The sequence below is a fragment of the Rhipicephalus microplus genome, chromosome X, assembly GCF_043290135.1.
Source record: "Rhipicephalus microplus isolate Deutch F79 chromosome X, USDA_Rmic, whole genome shotgun sequence".
Lineage (NCBI taxonomy): Eukaryota > Metazoa > Arthropoda > Arachnida > Ixodida > Ixodidae > Rhipicephalus > Rhipicephalus microplus.
Window position 1 is genome coordinate 322,444,185 of NC_134710.1, and position 24,525 is coordinate 322,468,709.

The 24,525-nt window shown below is 42.7% G+C and overlaps 1 protein-coding gene across 1 annotated transcript in view; it reads left to right on the forward strand.

The window, feature by feature from the left end:
* Positions 1-24,525, forward strand: part of LOC119162083 (neuropeptide SIFamide receptor) — a 323,575-nt gene that overhangs the window by 291,917 nt on the left and 7,133 nt on the right. The window contains exons 2-4 of the mRNA XM_075879596.1: positions 3,592-3,691; positions 10,171-10,453; positions 22,083-22,498. Of these exons, the coding sequence (XP_075735711.1) occupies positions 3,592-3,691; positions 10,171-10,453; positions 22,083-22,498 (799 nt within the window). The remainder of the gene's footprint in view (positions 1-3,591; positions 3,692-10,170; positions 10,454-22,082; positions 22,499-24,525) is intronic.

Here is a 24,525-nt window from a genome sequence, read left to right on the forward strand (position 1 = left end):
AAGCCAAGCTCCGTCAGCTGGATTCATGACCGCTTACGAAAAAGAAGAACCTGGGACTTTGGCCGACGGTTTCCCATACGCGCAAAGCCACAAAAGCCCTCTTGTGTTTCCTAAGGACGAGCGCTTGTCAAATAACCGCGTGAGACCGTGCTGTGTAGTCTGGAGCTGACCATTTATCCATCTCTTTCTTACTCCTCTTCCTTTCTATCTCTTTACTTTTTCTTATTCCTTCTTTATTAATCCCCAAGTGTAGGGTAGCCAACCAAGCCAAGCTTGTTTAACCTCGGAACATTTACTCTCTCTCTCTCTCTCTCTTTCTCACTCTTTCTATACTCACGTATACCCACAGGTATTCCAAAGCAGTGTCATTCATACACAGTTTTATGAGTTATTTATTAGAGGCGTAAATAACGTAGGGAATTCCTTGATCTCGCCCCATTCTCTCTTTGAAAAAAAAAGCTTGAATATTGCATCTTATTCTGTCACATATTCCAGCAAAAATGACCTCACTGGTTTGGATGCCCTCAAAACTCGTTTTCGAAAATACCATGTCAAACGCCACCATGAAGAGCTAAAATTACGTGAGATTATGGTGTTAAAAAGCATTGGCATCACGGTCGGAGAAGCTACTTCTAGGATGACAGACTCATGAATCGACTCACTTGGACTCACTCAGACTTGGATTGAGCCGTGAGTGTGAGTTTGAGTGAGTCCGGCTGATAAAAAGTTTCCTGAGTGTGAGTATGAGTAAGTCCAAAGCTTAAAATGAATTTTATTACTGAGTCTAAGTGAGCTCTACAAGTTTTGACTGCGTGACAGTAAAAGCAAAAAATGTCTAAATGTCTTTATCGATATTTTATTTCTAAGAACTTGTATGTGCCATGACCACTGTCTTGAAACATGAATTTTCTTACTGCTAGTACTTCATTACTGTCTCTCATTTCTTAACGAAAATATTGTGTTACCTTGACCAGGATTAGGCGACATCTGCACGTAGCGCGATCTCTCGTCGGCCGAAGTGACAGCGTGCCATAAGTGAATGACAAGTAACAAAAATATATCTGAAGAAATAAGCTTGTTATAAAAACAACTCCCAGTTCTAAACAGAAGAGACTTATTTAAACAATCTGGCGAAGTTACAGGGTCGCACTACAAACTGCGCGGTTTTCTATAGTGTTTAATTTTGAAGAATAGGATCCCATGTGTTTCTGTGCTCGGTGTTCAATTATCTTGGGAAGCCTCACGCTTTGTAGTGTGACGCTGCGTTTTTACTAAAATGTAATAGTTTTTCTGTGTTTCATGTAACCCGTAGTCATTTTGATAACTATCTTTTTTCAAGAGGTATACAATTTTCTCACTTAATTACCATTCAGTTATGGCCGGCTGGCGTTACTTCCGCCGGGAGATGGCGCCAAAATCAGATGTCTGCCATTCCAGAGAATGTGCTTTTGTACAATTAACTTTCCTTTTGCATTCTACTGAGGTACTCAGTGTTGTTGTGAGGTGGGGAGATTCACGGTGTAGTAATTCCGTTTGCTCATTGCCTTGCCTGACGGAACGATGAGCAGGGAAACGGCCGCCAAAGCACGGTTATAACTCACACCTAGAGGAACATCAAGTTTAAATTCACGCAACTGTTACATTCCTTGATTATTTTCCAAGTAACGAAATCGATAACCATACTATGGTAATCAGTTGCTTTTGGGAGCGAGAACGTTTAATGGAAAGTCAGTCTACGGAAGGCTGTTTCCTCGAGCAGATAACGCTTTATATGGGGTTCTGGCGATGCTGCCAAAAAGCTTTGCAAATGTCCTGGCTCTGTGATATTTCTTTATCCCCACGAATAAGCGATACAGCTTACGCCATCACTTGTGCAAACTGCAAGCGTCTTGTCGTGCTCCTGTTGCATTTCAAGGTGGCGCTTGGATACGCCCTCCAAGCGCAAAGCTTTGGTTGTATATACTTTACTTATATATTGAAAAGGAACATTGCCTCCAGTTTTAAATTATTTCGCTCGATTGACGCCTATTAGTCATATATGCCAAATTAGACCAGAGCCAGACTTTTCCTCCACTCTGCTCTCCTGCATTCCACTGAAAACGATTGTACTACAATGATTCTGAGGAACTGAGCCATATATTTAAATTACCGGTCGTCCATATTGCATTTGCGAACTTCGTCTCTCATGAGCAGCACAACAGCACAAACTCTTGACTACAGTCACTCCAGATGGGGTACAGGGAAGTTATACTTGTCGTGGACCGCTATTGAGTACATAAAGCACAATATGCGTCAGCAAATATCATAATGCTTTGCTATGACGATGTCAATGCTCCAGCTTACAGCTTAAGCCTTGGGCGAAACTCTAACTTCCTTAAAGCAAGACAACTCTCTGCATATATATATATATATATATATATATATATATATATATATATATATATATATATATATATATATATATATATATATATATATATATATATATATATATATATATATATTCTAGCTTCATTTATAAAGTCATAACTATATATCAATCTTCGGTTGAGTGCGTCTTTATTACAGAAAACCTAAAGAAGGAACCTTTGTGATAAATTTATTACTAAATTTAGGACATTTACATCATGAAATCATTTTCAACCTATTGTAAAATCACTGCATATAACACACCTGATTGAATGGCACATGCAGCACATCTATTATAGCTCTCGCTGCAAGCGATGGACAATGTTTTATCAACTATGTGGCCGATTGTCCAAACTCTTGTGCCAACCGGGTGCAGATCTTTCAATTAAATCATATTGATTCTGGAATGCAATCTCCTATTTCGGATAAATATACCCATTCTATCGGAACAATAATTCACTAAAAGCTCCCTATATTGTATTAGGGAAATGAACTGTGCCCCATCGTGCACACAGCAATAGGAAGAAAAAGACATAAAACATCTTTTATATTGCAGAAACTATGCTGTTCTCTATTATTTGTTTTAAAAAACTCAATAGTTTGGATAGACAAGCGCTATTAGTAGCAAAAGCTTTTGGTCCATGGTTAGTAGAAACTCTTGAAAACATCACTGCACGTGCACTATTGCAGTCTTTAGAAAAGTCAAGAATATTGGGAAGATACTGTTCGCATTGCCAATTATCGCTCGCATCGAGATGCGTCTGGGCAGATGACTCACGTTGCTTCCTGCGTTTCACGAGAACTGTGTTCAAAGTGTGGGCAAGTGACATGTGACTGTTGTATGCTCGCCTTCTATATAGAGAGCTGGATGAAAATTTTCCGCAAAGTGTGAGCGTTTCGGGTGTTTCTTGCGTATGATCATCGTAGTTCACGCTTTGAAATTACTTATGATGTGTGAACATTGCTTTTGTATATAGATATCGTCCTTGCGTGAATTCTCCATCGCTTCATCGTATTTGAAAGCTTAACGACTCAAATTGTCTTTTGGGAGATGAAGAGTAGCCTAACCCATATCTGGTCCCCAACCTAAATATATCTCATTGAAAAAAGGAGCCATTTTTAAGCTTCTCTCACGTGCGTGCGCACGTCTCTTACCGTTATCTGTTTCTTTTTTTTTCGCAGCTTGGATGCTTGGCTGGTTCATGTGCAAGACAGTGTCGTACCTTCAAGGCGTAGCAGTCAGTGCCTCCATCAACACGTTGGTAGCTATATCCATGGACAGGTAAGTGGCTCCGCGGAAAGCCGCTTTTATGCATAAATAGGAAGGGCGAAGGAGAGATGCGCTTGTTGTAGCGCTGCTTAAAGCATAGTTTTTATTTTCGCTGTCCTTCTTAGGTTGACGCGAGAATGCAATAATAATACGTGTTACGCGTCAATTATGTTTTTGCCCTACATCTTCTGATCACTACGTGTTACCCTACTTTCTGGAAAGTGAAAACTTCGAGCGTAGTGTGTTTGTATACGCCCTGTGTACGAAATATCAGTGAAGTTGAGATTCCGCTAAAAATACTTGAGTCTTTTTTAAAGTTCACTTGAAAACGTGTGCGCCCGATAGGAGCAGCAACTTGTCTGTAAGCGCAATATGCTTTCAAGGTGCCCAGATCTTATTTATCGTCTAGTACCTTCCGCAAGGCAAGTATAAATTTTTTGGTGTCTTCGACTGGTTGCCTCTGCCCTCCGGCTCAGAGATGAACAGATCCGGCATAGTTTTCACTCTGAGGCGTTGCACAAACGCTCTAGTAGAACATAAAACTCGTTGCCAGAGGAAAACCGGAACAGGAGGAACCATAGACCTACAGCGAAAATTCGTTTTCTAGTAGAAGCCGTGCCGAAGCCAAGCCGAAGCTTCTCTCACGGTCGAACAAAATGGCCGAGTCGCGGATGAAACAAGCTGTCAAGAAGGGAATGCTAAGCTTGGTGAATCCCTGGTCACAGGCATGGCTTATATTGTCATCACCGTCGAATATTTCTCCGCTGGTCTTCGGGTAGGTTGACAAAGAAGATGACATTAACTCAGCGCTTTAATAGCCTCTCTTTGACACGCTGACAAAACTGCACAGATACCAGACGAAGTGATTGCTTGATATGACGCCGTCATAACCATCACGCTGCTTGTGATCACCTGGCTGGAAGTACTCGCACTGCTCCGTCGAAAAAGCTCGGAACAGCTCAGAGCGCACGACGAGAGAGGAGAGCAATGAAAAATAACCAGCCCAACGCTAAGCAAGCACTCGCTTCTAACCATCCGAACACAATGTCATTCGCGAGAGTGCTCTAGAGCGCTCCGAAACAGCCAGTCGAAAATGGCAACTCCGTAATAATTTGTTTGAAAAAGTTTTTCATACCATAACTCTCTCTCTTTTTTTTATAAAAAAATGCAGTGGCACGTCAATTGTGTCGCTGAATTGAAGTCCTAGAATTACGTTTTTCAGCGTTCTTTGGCTCTAGTAGTTCGGATCGCCACGCCACCAGCCATGCGCATGCCTCGTCTGTACTAGTCAACGTCCACATGCGACGCTCTTTTTGTGATGGAGAAATGAATGAAGGTCAAATAAAAAGATAACGTGGTAAACTTTTTAGATACGACGCGAAATATCAAATAAAACATTTTTACACGAAGTGTACGAAATAGGCATAAGAATTTGTAATGAGGAAAAATAAATGCGCAAGAAGGCTAAGTGAAGCGTCAGGATTCATGTCAGAAAGGAGCAAAATGACGGAATCGGTCGGCGAAGACAACTGTCAGAACTTCCGAGAAAAAGCGTCATCTCGCAGCTCCGACCACGTGGCACGCTTTGCCCCTGGGGCATTTCGTAACTGCCTACGAGTCGACACAATGGACGCGACCCGCCTTAGGCGCCTTGTTTTCTTGGCTCCCTGTAGTGAAACTAAATTGGCTTCTTTATCTTTTTTTATATCGGCCACTCTAGCTGTCACCCCCTTGCGCACGCTGAAGACCGTGTGTCGCTCCTCGACTGGCACCAGGTCTCTGCTTCTAAATATAAATAAAAAATTAGTGGTGCGGTATAAAGTAGCTTCTCCAATATAGGTTTTCATTTGTTCATCGAACAAGGCGTCGCGTCGAGCCCGTCGGGCACCGGTGACACTGGTGCGTTTTGCTTTGTTTGGCAGAGTTTGCTAGCCGACGCTTTTCTTCGACATAAGCAATCATCGGTTTCATTTCTTTTTTCCCCAGTTTTTTTCCCTTTTAAACGTGCTATAGTAATAGTTAGAATGCTGGATTTTCACAATCTACATCGCAGCGAATCTGATTGCTTTATTCAGTTCTGGATGTACGCGCTATTGTAAACGTATAACTTTTCTCTTATGGAGCCGCTTTGCGTGTTGCCATAGCTGGCTTCTGAGCATTTACATATAACTCCGCTACACTTTCTGGGAATAGAGTTCTCATCGCTTCCCCCTGAACAGCGTTTAGTAGGATGAACTCCATTTTTGTCACTTATTGAAGCGCTTTCGACTGCGGGATAGATGCAATCACGATGCAGCCGAGACTCAGCAACAACAGTGACATGAATCTGTTATCATAATAGACAGATAAATTCTTTTAATAAGGAATGGGGGACCTAAGGCCGCTCATGGGAGAGTGGAGGAGAGCGAGAGTGTATGATAAATATTATCGTCTAATGCAGCCTTTTTTATGTATTTGGACACAATAAAATATTATTAAGAAAGTATGCAACATGGTTGCCGGTGTGGGAACATTGTAATCTTAAAGTAATGGTGCTCTTCTTAAGGACCGGAGGCCTATAGCTTAGTATACTTTTATTATTTCTAGAATAAACACTTGAACACAATTTATATAGTTGTAGTACATATTTATAATGTTAAACAACTCAATGTAATCTACTGAAATCTAACAGCAGCACTAACTACCCGCACAACACCACGCACGACAACAAATGGCTAGCAAAAAACACCGCAGTGGTACCGCTTCCATTGCAATAGGGTTTTCTTCTCTCTCACCAAAACACGAGCTTTTTAGCACGCAACTTGCTCAAAGTAATTTAATATTGGCGTCGCGTGTATGTGGTATGTTACGGATGAAACATTTTGATACATATGATCTCTTTCTCTAATACTGAGAAAAGCATCACAAAATGACCTTGAAATATAAGAAGAGAGTGGACTATCAAACCCATGGTGCATATTGCAGCTGCTTTGATCTGTGTACGCATTTTTTTTTCCTTCGAGGTGATGGGTCCATTTAGCTGGTCTTTCTACTTGAAAAAGTTTGATCGGGCTACTGATTTCTTGCGTAAACTAAATATTTTGCCAGCATAGAATGCAGTACCTCCGAAGTGAGCTGGTGATGGCTGCGAAATAACTATAAAGCAGATACAACTAGCTTAAGGTCAAAGGGATAGCTTTCTTGTGCAAAATATTTGTTTCCTTTTTTGCAATAAGTAGCAGGTAAAGACGAATCCGATATTATACACGAATATCACACTCGTCCATTAGCGCATTGAAGAGAAATATGCTTGCTTACTGCCACAGTTGCTTGTACTTGCGCGCCTCATGTGAGGGAACCCACAAAGCACATGGTATATATATATATATATATATATATATATATATATATATATATATATATATATATATATATATATATATATATATATGCGCGAAAAGGCACTGAGGAATCTTTCGTTAACCTTGGTTAACCTTGATGGTGGCTGCGAGGCCAACCTCACAGCCACCATCAGAGGCAAGCGTCTCGCAAAAAAAAAAAAAACAACAACAATAAGGTGTGTGCCGCGCAGTTCTTGTACAATGCCATATTTTTAAAGGCGTGAAGCATTTTCATGAATGAAGTATAGCACTAATAAACATAGAAAGTGCACTGGAAAGTTATCACAGATAATACATCATTCCTTATGACTTAGCGGATTGACTCTAATAAAAATGTTGAGTTAGGCTTAACCAAACACAAATTTGCCAAATTTTTACGCACTCATGATCACTCAAAAGTTATGCTTGCTAACATAGAACCCAAACGAGCTGACTGCCATTCGTCCGTCAGTTTATGTGGGTTTAAGTATCATATTAAGTGGGTTTGTTGTATTATTGGTCGCACACTTAGCAAACGCTGTTAAAGAAAAGTTGTTGCTCTCTGCTTAACCTAATTGTGCATGAGGTGTCAATTATCGTCTTATAAATTAAAACTAATACTTTCACCCCCCCCCCATAAGGAAGACATTCAGTAATTTAGCTTTTTTTTCCAAAATTGATTGTCACTTTTTTTTCGGCTTATTACCATACTACGACTCGGCACTAGTGATCTGTCATATCGTTCTCGGTTCTACAAGCTATCATAAAGGCTAGTTTGAGAAATTCCTCACTTTCGCTTTCAGAAGATGCAAATCAATCCTTTCATGCGTATGAAATAGGTTACGATTACCAAGTTTTCAATCACACCTACGTTTGTAAGCTGCACACAAAGGGTTACATACTTTGTACTGCTCTAAGAAGACCATCATGTGTGTCATGCGAGATCGTTCAACTGGTATGAGTATGAAATTAAATGTGTAATAAACTAAAAATTGGGCCACAATTAGGAAGTAACAAGATATGTGCGCGTATATACAATTCAATATAACAAGGAGAGAACTAACAATCAACCAATAATAATGAAGTGTCAATGTTATACTGATCACTTTCAGTACTTCGTTTAGGTATGAAGTACTCGCATTTGAATGTCTATAGAAAAACACTAATAGATCCCTCACGTTATTCTAAAGGTAGATACTTCACAATTTATTTGAGCTGTATCTATACGAATGCGTCCCAGAGATATAAGGAAACACGATATTAACGCAGAATGTCCCACCAACTATGTTTTGCAGATGATAATACGCTCTTCAGCAGTAATGGTATCAAGTCGCAACAAATGAGTCAGGAGCTCAACCGAGAAAATGTTAAATTATCGTTCAGTTCAAATACAATAAAGACAAAGATAACGGGCAAGCAAAGAACCTAATATAGTCGAAATTTGTCCAGTATTTCTCTATGGCATGTCTCATTACCATATCAGGTTTTTAGCATGTAAAACTCCAGCACTTAATAGTAACAGGAATAACACTTCATAGTTTGGTGAACCAGCAGGAGTTCATGATAGGCAACCAACCCTCGAATTGGCACAAGGGCACTTAAGCCTAGGCCAGCTTCTAAAAGACGAGCGCGCTTATGCAGAGAAAGTTCACCGAATAACTGATATTGGCTGGATCCCATAAGGTGGGCATTATCATAAGACTTTCAATTTACCCCTGTCTATAAAGAGGAAATCATATACTACCAGTGCAGTTTGCAGGGGAGAACACACGGGGCAGACAGGTAAAGAATAACAAAGTGATTTCAGATGAAGTTCTAAATTACGCAGAGTGCCAAAAAAAAGAGGAAATAATGGTCGTAATACAAAGAAGAAGAAAAAAAACTGGGTGTATATTTGAATAAACACTGATAGCCGATGTGGAAGCTTACTTTGAGATAAGAAAATAGGTAAGCGTGGATTACGTGAAGTGCACCCAGGATCGATAAGCGATCATCAATTAGTGCGGATATCAAGAAATGGGAAAGTCGGCCTAGGACACTAAAGAATTAGATAAAGAGAAGAGTTTTCAGAAATTTGCAGGCATCAAAGGCAGTATAATGCTCACTTTAGAAATGGTGAATTGGGAATAACTGAAAAAAATACTTTGTCCAACAGTTTAAATAAAAACTTATACAGCCTCTCGGCTTACAAGCGCGCCGAAGCTACGGCTATGAATACGAGGCACCCCGTGGTGAAGGGCCCCTGAAATTTTATGGTGTTCCCACAGCACAATGGACCCTGTCATATTGCCTCCATCGCAATGTCACCGGTGCGGCCGGTACCCATCCCGCCACTACAAATGGACTAGAGGCTGGCTATGGTTGTTATCCTACGCACTTTAGCGTACGTCGGAGAAGCTTTAAGAAATATGCCTTTTTACTCAGTTTATATATTCATATACACTATACAATGCCCATTCACAGAATGCGTGCTTGTATTATCTTAGAGTGCTGATAGAAAAAAATAAATTCAGAAAGCTTCCGTAGTGTATCTGATGTAAAACTGAGAACCACGCGAATACGGTTGCATCTTCTAATTCCATGGGCGTAATATAAATTTCACGTGCAGCCGGAGAGGAGACATTTTTTATTGCCTCTTTGAGAACTTCTGCGTAGACATGCAAACGAATGAATAAAAAAGAACGCAGTTTATCTTTTCCAAGCTTTCACAGAAAGTGGCATTCGGTACCCCGGAATGGGAATACATTTTATTCATCCGTTCTTCAATTGGCAAGCGACCTGGTCAAACTCAGCTCAGTTAAAAATTAAATTTTTCACTCTAATTGGGAAGCAGGAAAATCTGTTGGCAGACACCTGCAACATCTCTGCGAGATGCACGTTTCACGTATACCTAAAAGGAATGACCCCTCAACAGTGCTTTCACTGTTCATGCTTTCCGTGCTCATGCGCTTGGTTTATTGTCTGCACTAGTTCTCCGCTTTCTCTCAGGGGGCTCAAATAGCACTTGACCTTGTCAACAAAAAAGCGCATAAAACCTATTTTTAAGTTAGGGGTTTAAAGCTATGATGACGAACCGCATGCTTTTCTATATTTGCGTGGAGCAATGCGATGAAGCGCTTGTTGTCCTCGCAGGTGCCTGGCTATCTGCTATCCGCTCAAGTGCCAGTTGTCGACGCGTAGCGTGCGTAAAATACTGCTGGTCATCTGGACGTTCTCGGTGGCCATCACGTTTCCCTGGGCTCTTTACTTCACGCTGCAACCTATCCACCCCAGCATACCAGGTGTCACCCTCTGCGTCGAGCAGTGGCCGGACGAGCGCTCTTCGACGCTGTACTTCATCCTCGCGCACCTCGTGCTCTGTTACCTCTTCCCGCTTCTGCTCATCGTCGTCTGCTACGGCTGCATTTGGGTCAAGGTAGGTACCCTGCTCCTGGTTCCGATATGGCACTGCTTAAAGCCTTCGTCGTTCATTTTCTCTTTGCGTTATCTCCTTATTTATCTCTGCGTCATATTCTTGTTCCGTCATTGCACCGCTCTAAGAAACTTAGGACAAGATGCTGCAATTTTCCTACTCATTATTCTGCTGCAAGAGATTTACATTTCGTTCTTACAGAATCTAAAATATTTCCGACTATCACCTATGCTATCGCTAAGACGCCTAAAAGGCGAAAGCCATAATGGAGATGCAGTGGAGGAACGAACGTCTCGTCTGAATCCGAGGAGCCATTTGGCTCGTTGTGACTCACGTCATGTTTGTCGAGCATTCTTTCACTTTGTATATCTTCTTCACCCTACCACACAAGCCAGTAGACGCGGGGTTCGAGTCTTCCATGGTCTGTCCTTTCAACGTCTTTCTATAATCATTGTTACAAGCCGAGTCAAGAAAGCGCTACTACTTTACATGAAGGCGATAGCACTATATTCCTCGTGCTTTACAAACCCTCAAAATACCTCTTTAGGTGAATGTAAGCTCCAAAGCTGCGTTTCTTGCGATACCAATAAAAGCCGCAACAATCAAATTCAAGACATGCGACCTTACTATAGCAATGACAGTGGTGCCCACAGTGCTTCGTTCCGCATTACGATTAGTTAAGGACTAACGGGCACAAAAATGGACTCTTTTTCAGTAATTTCAAGGTGGAGCTGAACTTCATTCTGTCACTTCTACACCGCAGCCGGCACGACAAACTGCTGTTTGAGGTTGCCGAAGAGACACACCATTTAACTGAGAAAAAACATGTACTTGCCTTTTGAATGGCTTACATGTCATGGTGAGATTATGTGCCGATTGAACTGCCTGTCCTGCTCAGATTGTAAACAATAAATTGTTCATTCAGTTTTCCAGAATAGACGCTGCATGGAAGCTCCGCAAGCTTTCTTGCTAACGCGCCACGTCGCGATAAAACGAGTTAAAGTTCAAGCACGCACGACTATTTCCAATCATGGGTCCAGCGATAGACGGTATGTACGGACACGCTGATCTTACACTCCTAGTGGCAGCTGCAGCTTAGAAGCTTACGCTTTCAAGACCAGCGACATCTGTTAAACACGGCCAATCTGTGAGCTCAAGCATGCAGTGCCGTGGATCAGGCTCAGAAACCGCCTGGATGACAGCAGTGCAGCAGTGTATGTGTCATCTTGCAGCGCAACACATTGGGTTATTTGTAAATGCGTGCAGTAGAAGTGTGTAGACTTGTCTTGCTAGCCTAAACCAATACATGCAAGAAAGTTGAATCTCTGAAACCAAATGATGTCGTCCTTTCCCAAAGCAAACAGAACCGTGATATCACTCGACAATGGTGGTGTAACCACGCTAAATTACAGCAAGTTTTATGACCTTGTTATGGGTATATAGAAAACAATAAGGGTATACAATGACTATAAAACAACTTTGGTTAAACTAAAAGACCGTGAAGTACGTTCGGTGGTCTGGCTTTCTTGACCTCGTCGTAACAAATGTTTTTGGCAAGTGTGCACGGCATGTCATTTTTTTTGTGACTTAGTCATACAGTTTCAAGTTACTTAAATCCCCAACATCAAGCTAGATTATAGCAATATTATCGACAACCTTTCCTTTCCAACAACAATACTTATCGTGGTCCTGGCAGCTATCGTTCTTTCTAAATAACTGATCCCCCTTTTCCTGCCTTGACCTTTTTTGAGATTGGCAGTATTTCTCAACAAATAATTAAATAAGTAAATAAATAAATACATAAATAAATAAGTAAAGTTGCTTCACTCACACAGTGTTCATGGAAGAGGTCTGTAACAAAATTAAAGACACCACGTATCGATAAGAGAAGAGGGGTACGTATATCTTTGCTCTCTTGAGATGAAGGGAAAAACTGAGCTTTGCATGTTAAGTAAGATAGATATTATATAAATCATGTTTTCGGACTGCTCGCAACTTTCTCAATGCAGGCTAAAGAGAAAGACAATGGAACCGAGACATAATAGAACGTTAAACAACATGTACCAAGGGAAATGACATTGTACTGAAAATGACAGCATAATCAACAGGCTTACATAAGGCAACTTTGAGGCGTTGTTTGAAGGTGCCCAGAGAGTGCTAAAACAGTCGTGCACGAAGTGTCATTTGCATTGACTGAGCGCGTGAATGACCTTTGGACTCGTTTATAGAGGCACAGGAGAAGGATGAATTAGATTGACTTCGTGTCATTCGTATGGAAATGTGACCGCCAATCTGTATAATGCCCTTATAATTAGTGTAGCTCCTCAGCTAATCGTCCAATTCTCTCCTAAAACGTCATATTTTAATGCAGAAACTGTGTACTCTGCGTAAGCCTTAGCGAACGGCTACTTCCTGGTAAATATTTCAAATAATATGATCTACTTTGGTCGCTTCTGTCATCTGAGAGTATGTGTTTTTCTGGTGCCTAATTAACGTGCACGGAAACGCGTTCCGGCTTGCGCAGGGGAGCTGAAACATCTTTTTACATTTTTTGTACCTCTCACCTTAGTAGACAATTTTCTTTTGTCTGATCATACATAAAGATACCAAATATGCAATAAGAAAAAAGAATATTAAATTTTATGCACAAAAATCATGATAATTAATATAAGGAACACCGTAGGTTGTCATACCGGATGTATTTATAACTGCCTGGGGTTACATATCACGCACCTAAACTAATATAATAAGTTTTTTCTTTTTCTGTTGCACGTCGCCTCTACGTAAATGTGGTCGCACTGGCCGAGAATCAGACCTGTGCTCTCGTTCAGCAGAGTATACCTTAAGCACGTAGCTTCCCTGGCGTATGCATTAGTAAAAAAAATTCTGAACAATTAACAAAGTCAAAAAAATTACCCCATCTCACGCTAAAGGAAACCATGTGTAAATGCGGAGCAGCGGACGCTAACGCGTACACTGGCGACGGTGTTGCACGGGAGGGAAAACTGGGCGGAGCAAAGCACGCAGTGATAGACCAGTGTTTCCTACTACAGCATAGGGATCGCTTTTTTATTGTTTAACAACGCCAAAGAGAAATCTCCCTCTGGCTCTACGTTTGATGTCAAGATCCAGTGCTAGTACATACATTGGGTTCCTTGTGGCCAGCGAACGGTTGTGCAGCGCGAGCAGTCAGTGCTTTTATTCAAGAAACTCGCTAGCATACGCTGCATTAATCGGTGTTACGAGGCGAGTTAGGAGAAGTGTAGGAGAGGAGGGGAGGGAGCACGCATGTGCAGCCGCTTTATATTCGTAATCGAAGGAGAGGAGGAGACTAGAGTAGGATAGTAGCGCATGCGCCGCAAGAGCAGAAGCGAGAACGCTAAAACGCAAGCAGGAGGTAGAAGTGGGGAGAGTAAAGCATACCTGTTGGAGAAAGAGAAGGGGCAAAGTTGCGTGTGAGTGCGGACGCCGACACCGCGGGACATAGACCCCAGCAAGAGCTACACATCTAAAAACTTTGTCCCGTGTCTGTATGTTTCACTGCAAATGTCATCGAAAGACGATAGTATTGCGTCTGCAGAGAGTTAACAAAGGGTTTATTTGATGTTCTGTGCGAGAAAATCGGTGATGGTATTCTGGAGGCGCTGCGTTAGAGTGCCCCGATGCGTGCAGCGGAGGCAAACGAGCGCATCGAGGCAAGTCATGCGTGAGACATGAGTGGTATCTGGCAGTTCTCTTGAAAAACAAAGCACATGGCGTGCGCGTCCGTCTCGGAGGCGATAAGATGTAGAACGCAAGACGACGTGTAGATGCTACCACCGTGTCGTCTTAGAAAAGCGATAGAAACGCTTGCCTTTTCTTGCATACAGCGTTGCCTTGTCAGTGCAGCACGATAAACGCTTCAGTCCTTAGAATTACTCATGTATGCATTTTCTAGCATAAACAGACACATACAGAATATTGAAGTGTTGTTATTGTGCCTCAGATATGCGCAATATTTGCTTTTTAATTCATAATCGCACAAGTATGAACTCTGAAACTTGAAAAATATTGTTGGGTGCTGCAGATGGGTTTTTTTGCCATTTCGAGTATTGTTTCAGCATACGAACAGACAGACAGACAGACAGACAGACAGACAGACAGACAGACAAAAGTTTTGCGCAGAAGGTCCCCAAAAAAGACGGTCGTCTTTAAAAAACAACTCGCTGGGCACCAGGACAGCGCGCGCACAGATGCAGAGTTACATACTGCAGCGGGTTGCAGTTTAATGCTCCGATGGTGTCCTAAACTCCGGCCCGATGAAGGAGCTCTGTTTGAAGCTCCTTCCGCCTGGACTCGTCGTACAAGAGAGAACACGGTATAGTTCTCACAATACGACGACATAACCCCGTGGTAATACGAGCCGCTGCTCAGTGGCGTGGCCTGTTGTATGCCGTTATTTGTTTCGTGCAGCATGAGTAAGAATCAGCGAACGAAGCATACGAACAATCGAGCTTGCGAGCTGCGCTGCAGACTGCTGTCACTCGCCTGTCGCGGAGCTGACAGCGCGTAATTGCTGCACTTAGCTCACGATACTGTTGCCCCCTGCGGCTGATCGGCGCTCAACGATCGTTCAGCTCGTTATACCGCTGCCGCTACGCCCCGTGCGATAAGTTTAGGCGAGCTTCTTTTCTATTTTTTTGTTAACACGCCTCCTCATTTTCGAAGTTTACTTACATTTATGTGGGTCCGTTTCGAGCGTACGCAATTTTCCAACTCGGTGCTCCGCCACTAGAGCTCGCTGGTAACTGTGGTCCACGTGAAAAACAAAACAACTTTGTGTCGCCGCAGTCTATTTCGTAGCGTTTGATCGCAGAATGGGCCTACTGAGTGAAAACTAGCGTAAACCTTAAATAAAACACAAAAGCACCAAGGCTCACGAAGTGCTCGCGCATGTTTTGTATTCGACACGACGTGCTCTTATTTTTCGCGTCGGATGCAGTAACAAAAACAAGCGGCGTTTGGGTCAATAGTGTCAAACAAACCGCAGTTCACCATGACCCTCTAGGAAAATTATGTTCAGTAGAGCGCGATAGTTGTTTCCAGGCCGGCAATGAGTAGAGGAAGGTGATCCATTCATTATGACATCGTGAAACTTTTAGTCAGAGTGAATACCAGTCTTCCCACATAGGTGATGTTCTATACTGTTCATTATATTTTTTTTTCAAAATATATTCTTCACATAGTGTCCCGTTATAGGCAGTGTGATCTCCGCAACTATACATGCGGAGACTTTCCTGTCTCGCTGCTAGTAACAGAAGCTGCGGCATGTTCATGTACAGTAAAACGTTATAGTAACTGCCGAATCATGGGTATCAGGGTAATCTTTCATTTGATGCCGAATACAAAGAAAAGGAATATATGATTTATGCAATTAGAGCGCAAAATCACCTTTTTGAGAGATAACATGTATATATATATATATATCTATATATATATATATATCTATATATATATATATATATATATATCTATATATATATATATATATATATATATATATATATATATATAGGGGAAAGAAGTGTATACGTAAGGGCTCGTTTTTCCATGTTTTGACATAATAATAATGAAATCTAACAGACAATGATGCCAAGGAATGTATAGGGTAAGGTATTAGTACAAATGTAATGTAAATAAGAAGAAAGAAAAGTGGGTGAAAAGATAACCTGCCGTGAGCAGGAATTGAACCTACGACCTTCGAATAACGCGTCCGATGCTCTAACTACTGAGCTATCACAGCGGCCATTCCCCCATCCACTTTTTTCGACTTATATGTGAATTTAAACGTTGGAGTGTCAGTCAGCGCCATCTGTAGCCAAGCGGCGAGTGTGGAACATCCTTTTATGAGCCTGTGTGGCATAACGTAGCATGTGAACTTATTACGAGCGGGCAGCTGACCAATAGTCCCTCGTATAAAACGTAACGGCACCAAGTCTGCCAGTGTATGAGACCCTCGTAAATTAATAAGGGAAAGAAGTGTATACCTCAGGGCTCGTTTTTCTGTATTTTGACACAATATAAAGAGATCTAACATACTATAATGCAAAGGAATGAATAGGGGAAGTTATTAGAACAATTGTAATGTAAATAAGAAGGAAAGTGGGTGAAATATATATATATATATATTTATATATATAATATATATATATATATATATATATATATATATATATATATATATAATATATATATAATATATATATATATATATATATATATATATATATAATATATATATAATATATATGTATATATATATATATATATATATATATATATATATATATTATGAAGTCTTGGTTTGGAAGACCTTTATTATGCCCGAGGAACCGGCAGCCGACAGCTGAGAAGAACGAACCAAGATGATGATGCTACGTGACAACGATAAGGATGCATGAGCAACACATGATAATGATGAAATGATGATAATGTACAGATGAAGAGGATTGGTATACTAAATGCCCACACTAATTCCCCCCACGTGAAAGCGGCCAGCCTGGCCGCGGCAAGTCAAGGGGACAAAGAACGTCGCATGAAGGGCTTCATACGGGAGACATGGACGACCTCAGTAGTTCGATGACGGCGACCTGCAGGGGCTACAAGTGGCGTCACGCGATAATTCACGGGTGAAGGTTCTTCAAAAACAGTGTACGGCCCGATAAACCGTGGCTGGAATTTGTCGCACAAACCAGGTGTGCGAATAGGCGTCAAAAGGAGCGCTTCGTCTCCAGGTTGAAAGGATACAGAACGATGCGATTCATCATAAACCAGCTTTATGTCTTGCTGTTGGGCTTCAGTGTTTATACGAACACGTTGGCGGCTCTCTGCGAGCCGTAAAACGTATTCCTCTGAAGAGGATGGAGATGAATCCACGTGGCAGGTAAAGAAAGAGACGCCCGGAAAGAAGTAGGGGAGCGTCCATAAACTAGTTAAAACGGTGAGTAGCCGGTTGTCCGCTGAATAGCCGTATTGTAGGCGAAAGTGACGAATGGTAGAACTACATCGCAGTTCTTGTGGTCTGGTTGAATGTAGGCGGCAATCATGTCAGCAAAAGTGCGGTAGAATGGCTCAGTGAGGCTGTTAGTTTGGGGATGATAACTAGAGGCAGTCTTGTGAGTTGTGACAGAGGCGCGAACAAGTTCGTTCACTAGTTGTGAAAAGAAGGCCCTTCCACGGTCACTGAGCAATACACGTGGAGCACCATGACGCAGTATAATGGCTCGGAGGATGAAATCGGCAATTTCACAAGCTGAACCGGTACTGACGGATGCCGTCTCGGCGTAGCGCGTCAAATGGTCAACGGCTGTTACTATCCATCGGTTTCCAGCAGCACTGACTAAAAGGGGGCCATAACGATCGATGCCTACAACTTCGAATGGCGTGGCTGGCCACGGAAGAGGCTGTAGTGTACCGGCTGGAGCAGCTGTGAGTAGTTTTCTACATTGGCAGGTAGTGCAGGACCCAACGTACCAAGCTACACTAGGGGTAATACCTGGTCAATAAAACCGACTTCGAAGGCGATCGTAGGTTTTGTGGTAACCAAGGTGACCAGCCGTCGGATGGTCATGAAGTGCTCTGAGGACTTCGGACCGAAGCGATCGGGGTAGAACGGGAACCCAGCGCTGACCGTCAGGATGGTAAATTTTGCGGTACAGCACCAAGTTGTCCAGCCTAAACTGCGAGAGTTGGCGACGGAGCCTCGCATTACGTGGACGGGAACTGCCAGTGAGGTAGCCTATAATACGTCGACAGTATGGGTCAGCCAGCTGTCGAGAAGAAAAATCGTGCTGGTCGTCCGAAGGCAGCTGGTCCATGGAGGCGAGAGAGTAAACCACCGTAGACGTGGACTCCGAGGGTGTGTTGTTCAAAGTGATTGCGGAAACGCTGAGGGGAACCGCTGGTAGTGGGCAGCGAGAAAGAGCATCGGCGTCGCTATGCTTTCTGCCCCACTTGTATACGATGTCAAAATCATACTCTTGTAGGCGTAGAATCCAGCGGCCGAGGCGTCCCGACATGTTCTTGAGTGTCGAAAGCCAACATAAAGCGTGGTGGTCGGTCACAATGGTGAAATGGCGGCCGTGAAGATAGGGACGAATTTTCTGCACTGACTAAACAATGGCGAGGCACTCCTTCTTGGTGATCGTGTAGTTCCTCTCGGCTGCGGAGAGGACGCGGCTGGCGTACGCAACGACTCGCTCTCGCGAAGAGTTGTCGCGCTGCAGGAGCACGGCTCCTAAACCGTGGCCGCTAGCGTCTGTATGGAGGAAGGTCGGTGCACCATCGTGAAAGTGAGAAAGTACAGGATCGGTCGTGAGGGCACTCTTCAACCTGTCGAAAGCCGATTCACATTCCTGAGACCACTGAAAGGGCGTACCAGAAGCAAGTAGCTTATGGAGTGGTGCGGCTATGGAGGCATAGCTTTGTATGAATCGCCGAAAGAGGCGAGACCAAGGAAACTTCGCAAATTTTTCGGCTTGTCAGGGTGAGGGAAGCGAAGCACCACAGCAGTTTTCTCAGGGTCTGGACGAATTCCGTCCTTGCTCACAACATGACCGAGGACCTTGATAGATCTGCTGGCGAAAGGGCACTTCTTGGTGTTAATTTGAAGACCAGCGCCCGCAACACAAGTCAGGACCTCATCCAAGCGTTGCAGATGTCGAGGAAACGTCGATGAAAAGACAATAATGTCATCGAGGTAACATAGGCAAGTCTTCCATTTCAGGCCACGCAGCACGGTGTCAATCAAGCGCTCAAAAGTTGAGGGCGCATTGCATAGACCAAACGGCATAACATTGAATTCGTATAGGCCGTCCGGGGTTGCAAACGCAGTTTTTTCTTTGTCATCTTCGTGCATGGGGATTTGCCAATAGCCGGAACGCAAGTCGAGGCTTGAAAAGAATTCAGCACCTTGTAACGAATCGAGGGCGTCGTCGATACGTGGCATGGAATATACGTCCTTCCAAGTGATCTTATTGAGTGCTCGGTAATCGATGCAAAATCGTACGGAACCGTTTTTTTACGCACCAGAACCACTGGAGACGACCAAGGACTGGTTGAGGGTTGGATTATCTCCCGTTGCATCATATCGTCTACGTTTTCCTCAATGATTTTTCGTTCGGCTAGGGAAACGCGGTACGGACGATGATGCACAATGGAGGTTCCGTTTGTCTGAAGACGATGTGCTGTAGCAGTTGTCTGGCCCAGGCTGGATGAATGAACGTCAAAAGAGTTTGCATGCTTTTGTAAGAAATCAAGCAGCTGCTGCTTCTGCGAGTCTGTCAAGTCCTTGTTGATGGCTGCTGTAAAGGCCGAGGAGGCAGCATGATCTCCAGGATGGCCTTTAGAGGAGGCAGGGGTAAGAGGCACGACGCACACAGGCTCCAGATCGGCAACGCAGGCGACAGTAGTGCCCCGCGGCAGTAAAATTTTATCTGGTGTGATGTTCGTAGCAGCGAAGACAGCTGATCTATTGTTGAAGCGAGCCCACAATATATATATATGTATATGTATATATATATATATATATATATATATATATATATATATATATATATATATATATATTTATTTATTTATTACTTACTTGGTGTTACATATCTCGAGCAGTGGCTGCTATGCCATCAGTATTCGACGCTACTTCGTTATGCGTGTACAACTAAATTCCAGGGTGCGAGAAATGGCAGTGAGGTTTTTTTGTGCATGGGTATTTACCATTTCTTTTTTTCGAAAGATCGCCCTAATTATTCGTTGTCCACATTTGACGGATTAGGTGCACAGCAGATTTTTGTACCATTTCCAGTAATATATCATGCACTGGCAGAAAACTAATATCCTGGCTCTCATCTGCCTCAACATCTTTTGGACGCATTATCATAATAAAAGTTTACCTAACGTGATCATCTAAAATTACTGCACAGCAGGCATAAACAAACCACATGTCTTTCGATATTGTGGTGCTCAAAGGAAGACACGCGTATCATTTGCAGAAATATAGCAGAATGTACTGGCAAAAAAGCAGTGACACTAGTATCCTGAATTGCGTCTACCTGACTCTTTTTGGACGCAGTATAAATGAAAACAATCGGCAGATCCCAAGTACAGTGAGAAATAATGATATGCGAAGAGCGTATGAGGGAGGTTGAATTGTCACATTAAAAACAGGAAACGTTACGAGGAAGACGTAAATTATATCATAAATGACTTTCATGTCATGATTTTCATGTTTTCGCCTAGAAATTGGGCTCGTCGTGCATTCACGTCACGTAATACCAAATTTGGTATAAGTGAAGCTAGCGAAATGACCGCGAGCGCTTCATGAGCATGGCATGTAGTCATGTTCCTACATGACACGCATGTCTTGATTATCATGTTTGCACCAGTCATATACCTTCGTCATTCATTCATGTCACGTAATAGAAAATTTTGTATATGTAAAGCTAGCGAAACGACCGTGAGTGCACCGTGAGTGTAGCTCATAGCCAAGACTTACACGACATGCATGTCATGATATACACGTGAGGGCCTGTGACTTATGTTCGCCATGCAGTTGTGTCAAACCATACCATTTTTGCAATATTTCATGCGAACGAAACCACCGCAGAAGCAGCGACACCTTGACATGTAAATCATGACTATAATAAATACATGTGATGATTTTATTGTTATAATTCAAATATGGTCGTCTTACACTCACTTTATGGCATACCATTTCTGATATAGATGCTATTATTCAAACGGCCAGGAAAGCTAAAAGCCGTAGGCGGCTAGATAGATATATAGACATATTAGATAGAGAAAAAGATAGATAGATAGATAGATAGATAGATAGATAGATAGATAGATAGATAGATAGATAGATAGATAGATAGATAGATAGATAGATAGATAGATAGATAGATAGATAGATACGCTCAAAGTCGCAGGAGTGCACTAAGAAATGCTTCGCATTTACAATTTACCCAACACGAGAATCTGAAAGTGCTACACAGTAGGCAAAGATAAACGACATGCCCTGCGATATTGTGGATCTCATTAAAAGGAAGACACGCGTGACCAAATCATTGACATGTGCTTGATGTATTTAGCTAGAGACCATCAGCATATTTTCTTTTGCTTTTAAATTTGTCTTTTGTCCGCCGTAAAGGCACGTACGTAAGATAAGCGAAGGACAAAAGACAAGCACCTTCGTCATGACAAGCCTTTGAGCGCTTGTTCCGCGTCCTTCGCCCGTCTTACACACCTGTATTAGCGTACAAAAGCTACGAATCAGTGCCAACTAGCCTGAACCCAGTGCCTTCAGAGTAATATTTAAATCATGCACTGTTATATTGCCAGTGCATGGCACTCCAACCTTGGTGTAGCTTGAAAGCAGAAACAATGTCACATATAAGTTTTCTAACAAGGTAAGTGTCTAGTTGGTCTAATTTGACTCATTGGTCAAATTAGCCCAGCCAGGTGTCCCTAAAGTTCAACTTTGGGATCTTAATGCGTTGAATTAAGCACGCCGTGCCACTGCTTACAATTGAGCGTTAGAACACGTGCGTATGTACATACAGCTCCCGAGAAACTTGTTGGTTATTCTTTCTCGAAGGTTTGGCGGCGCAGCATTCCGGGCGAGACCAAGCAGACAGACCTGATGATACAGAGGTCCAAGCTCAAGGTGGTCAAAATGATGCTCGTGGTGGTGGTGATCTTCGTGCTCTCCTGGCTGCCACTGTACATCATCTTCACGAGGCTCAAGCTGGGAAGCGCTCCCGAAGAAGGCAGCGTTGACTGGAACCTGATGCTCATCTTGACGCCCGTGGCGCAGTGGCTGGGCGCCTCGAACAGCTGCATCAACCCGGTGCTATACGCGTACTTCAACCGCAAGTTCCGCCGTGGGTTCGTGGCTATTATCAAAAGCCGTAGCTGCTGTGGCACACTGCGCGAGCCAAGCTCGCTGCGGGGAACCACCATCCGCTCGGCCGCTGGAGGGGGTGGAGCTGCCACCCACAGGGGACTGTCCAGGTACGATACGCAGTGCGAGTACCTCTCCACTTCGGCCGTCTGAGGCCATCCAGGACTTTACATGCTCGGCGCCGCCCATTTGCGCATGACAGGGCATGGAGCATTTAAAGTATTTCAGCACATGGTGCAGTGAGATCGCAAGTCTGCAAGCAGTGCACAGCGAACATGCCAGTTCACCATGCCAAGCCATGTACACTATTTTTCCCTGTGCATTGCCTTCCGTTTGACAGACTTTGGGATTATGGCCACATGTAAAAGCTTGTCGTAGCACTGGAAGAATTTCAGAATGCTTATAAGTTGAAATGTCTTGTGGCAAGTGCGGCACTGCTTCACTTTAGGCCATCATTGAATACAAGCTTGTGGCATAGCCTACTATACTGCATTCCATCAGACACATAACCATGGTGTGTTCATAGGGGAATGTTGATATCACTGTTAAAGTGTAAAATAATGTTCTCGAAAAGAAATATTTCCAGATGTCATGCTGGACCTAGCACATTGAACTGATAAAACTTACCTTGAACGGCTGTTGTCCTACCTGTTCACAATTATGTGCTGTGCTAATGTTCGAACAGGTGGCATTTGTTGAATTGAAAGCAAGTTGACAAAGATGTATGGCCTGCATGCATTAAATATTTGTAAATAATTGGAGCGTTAGAAAATCCGTACGCGTAATAATTACGTTTTTTACTATCTCCATAACGCTTTCTTTTCTCTCGTGAACTCTAGACCGAAAATTATTGAGCCTGCAATTGCAAAAGTTAGGATGCATGATTATAGCAGAATGAAAGATGAGCGCAAGGTAGGCGAGAATATTATGTAATGGTTCAATTTTCAATTATGAAAGAGATGACAATAAATATGCTATTTGTCGGCTTGTGGGAAAGCATGGTCTTTCCATGCGATTAATGATTATTATGTACGCAAGACGGATGGAGAAACCTAAGTTTATTATACTTTCTTGTAGCAGTACAAAAGTGGTTAGAGAAAGAGCAATGGTAGCAGGATGCAATACGTTTCATATGTCGTCACATGCGTAATAGGTTGTCGCAGACTTAAAGTGACACGTTAAGGGTTGCTGCAATTCATGACACGGTGATTTATGACAACTTCTCATGCTCAGTCATAGCTCAAAATATGCAAAGGGTAGTGTTGGTGATATAATGGGAGTTATGTAATCGCGCAATATTTCAGTATTTGTAGGGCAGATAATGAAAAATTTTGAATTGCCAAAATTCAACTAATTTACTATGAACAAAGTATTTTAATGTTGTAAAGAGGTAAAGAGAACCAGCCAAAAACGAACAAGCCAGTAATTAGAGATAACAACAACGAGCGAGATCTCCCTAGCCTACACGAGTACAAAAATGTACCATTTTTTAAACTGCAGTTTTTCTGAAGTACTCACCTAGGTTCTAATTTCCTTTATCCGGTGTCGTTACTCTCTAAACGTCAAGCTACATGTCAAGAAAATTTGAAAATTCAGCCTATAGTCCTATAGTTTTCCGCAATTTATTTCAATACAATCAAATATGAGTCTCGAAATTTCTTACTACCACCCCAACGTTGAGTGCAAAATAAATTAAGCCGTTAAACTGGTGAACTATAGCTTGCCGGTGAGCTAAGGTTCAGTTGTATTAGGGCGCCTTCGTTGATCAGAGGTCGAAATCATGCGAGTTAACGGGCGCACGCTTTGGTCCCATAAACTCGGCTAAGCTAAGTGGTTAAGAGCAGAGGGCGCAAGTGTTTGCCTCTTCGCAGGAATCTTTGATGCTAGATCTGACCCTGAGCCAGGCCTTGGTGCTCGAGAGACGCTCGCGTGTGACAATTTCAGGGCAGCGGAAATCAAAGAAATGAAACAAAAAGGGATGGAGCAAATGACCATACAGCCTCTATGCGACATCACGAGAAAACGGAATGGACGACAAGTCATTTTACAGAATGTGGCTGGAGTTTTTTTTTCTTCCCCGCTTTTCTTGGATATACTTGCGCCGTCACTTAGCTATCTTGTGGCAATATCGTGTTGC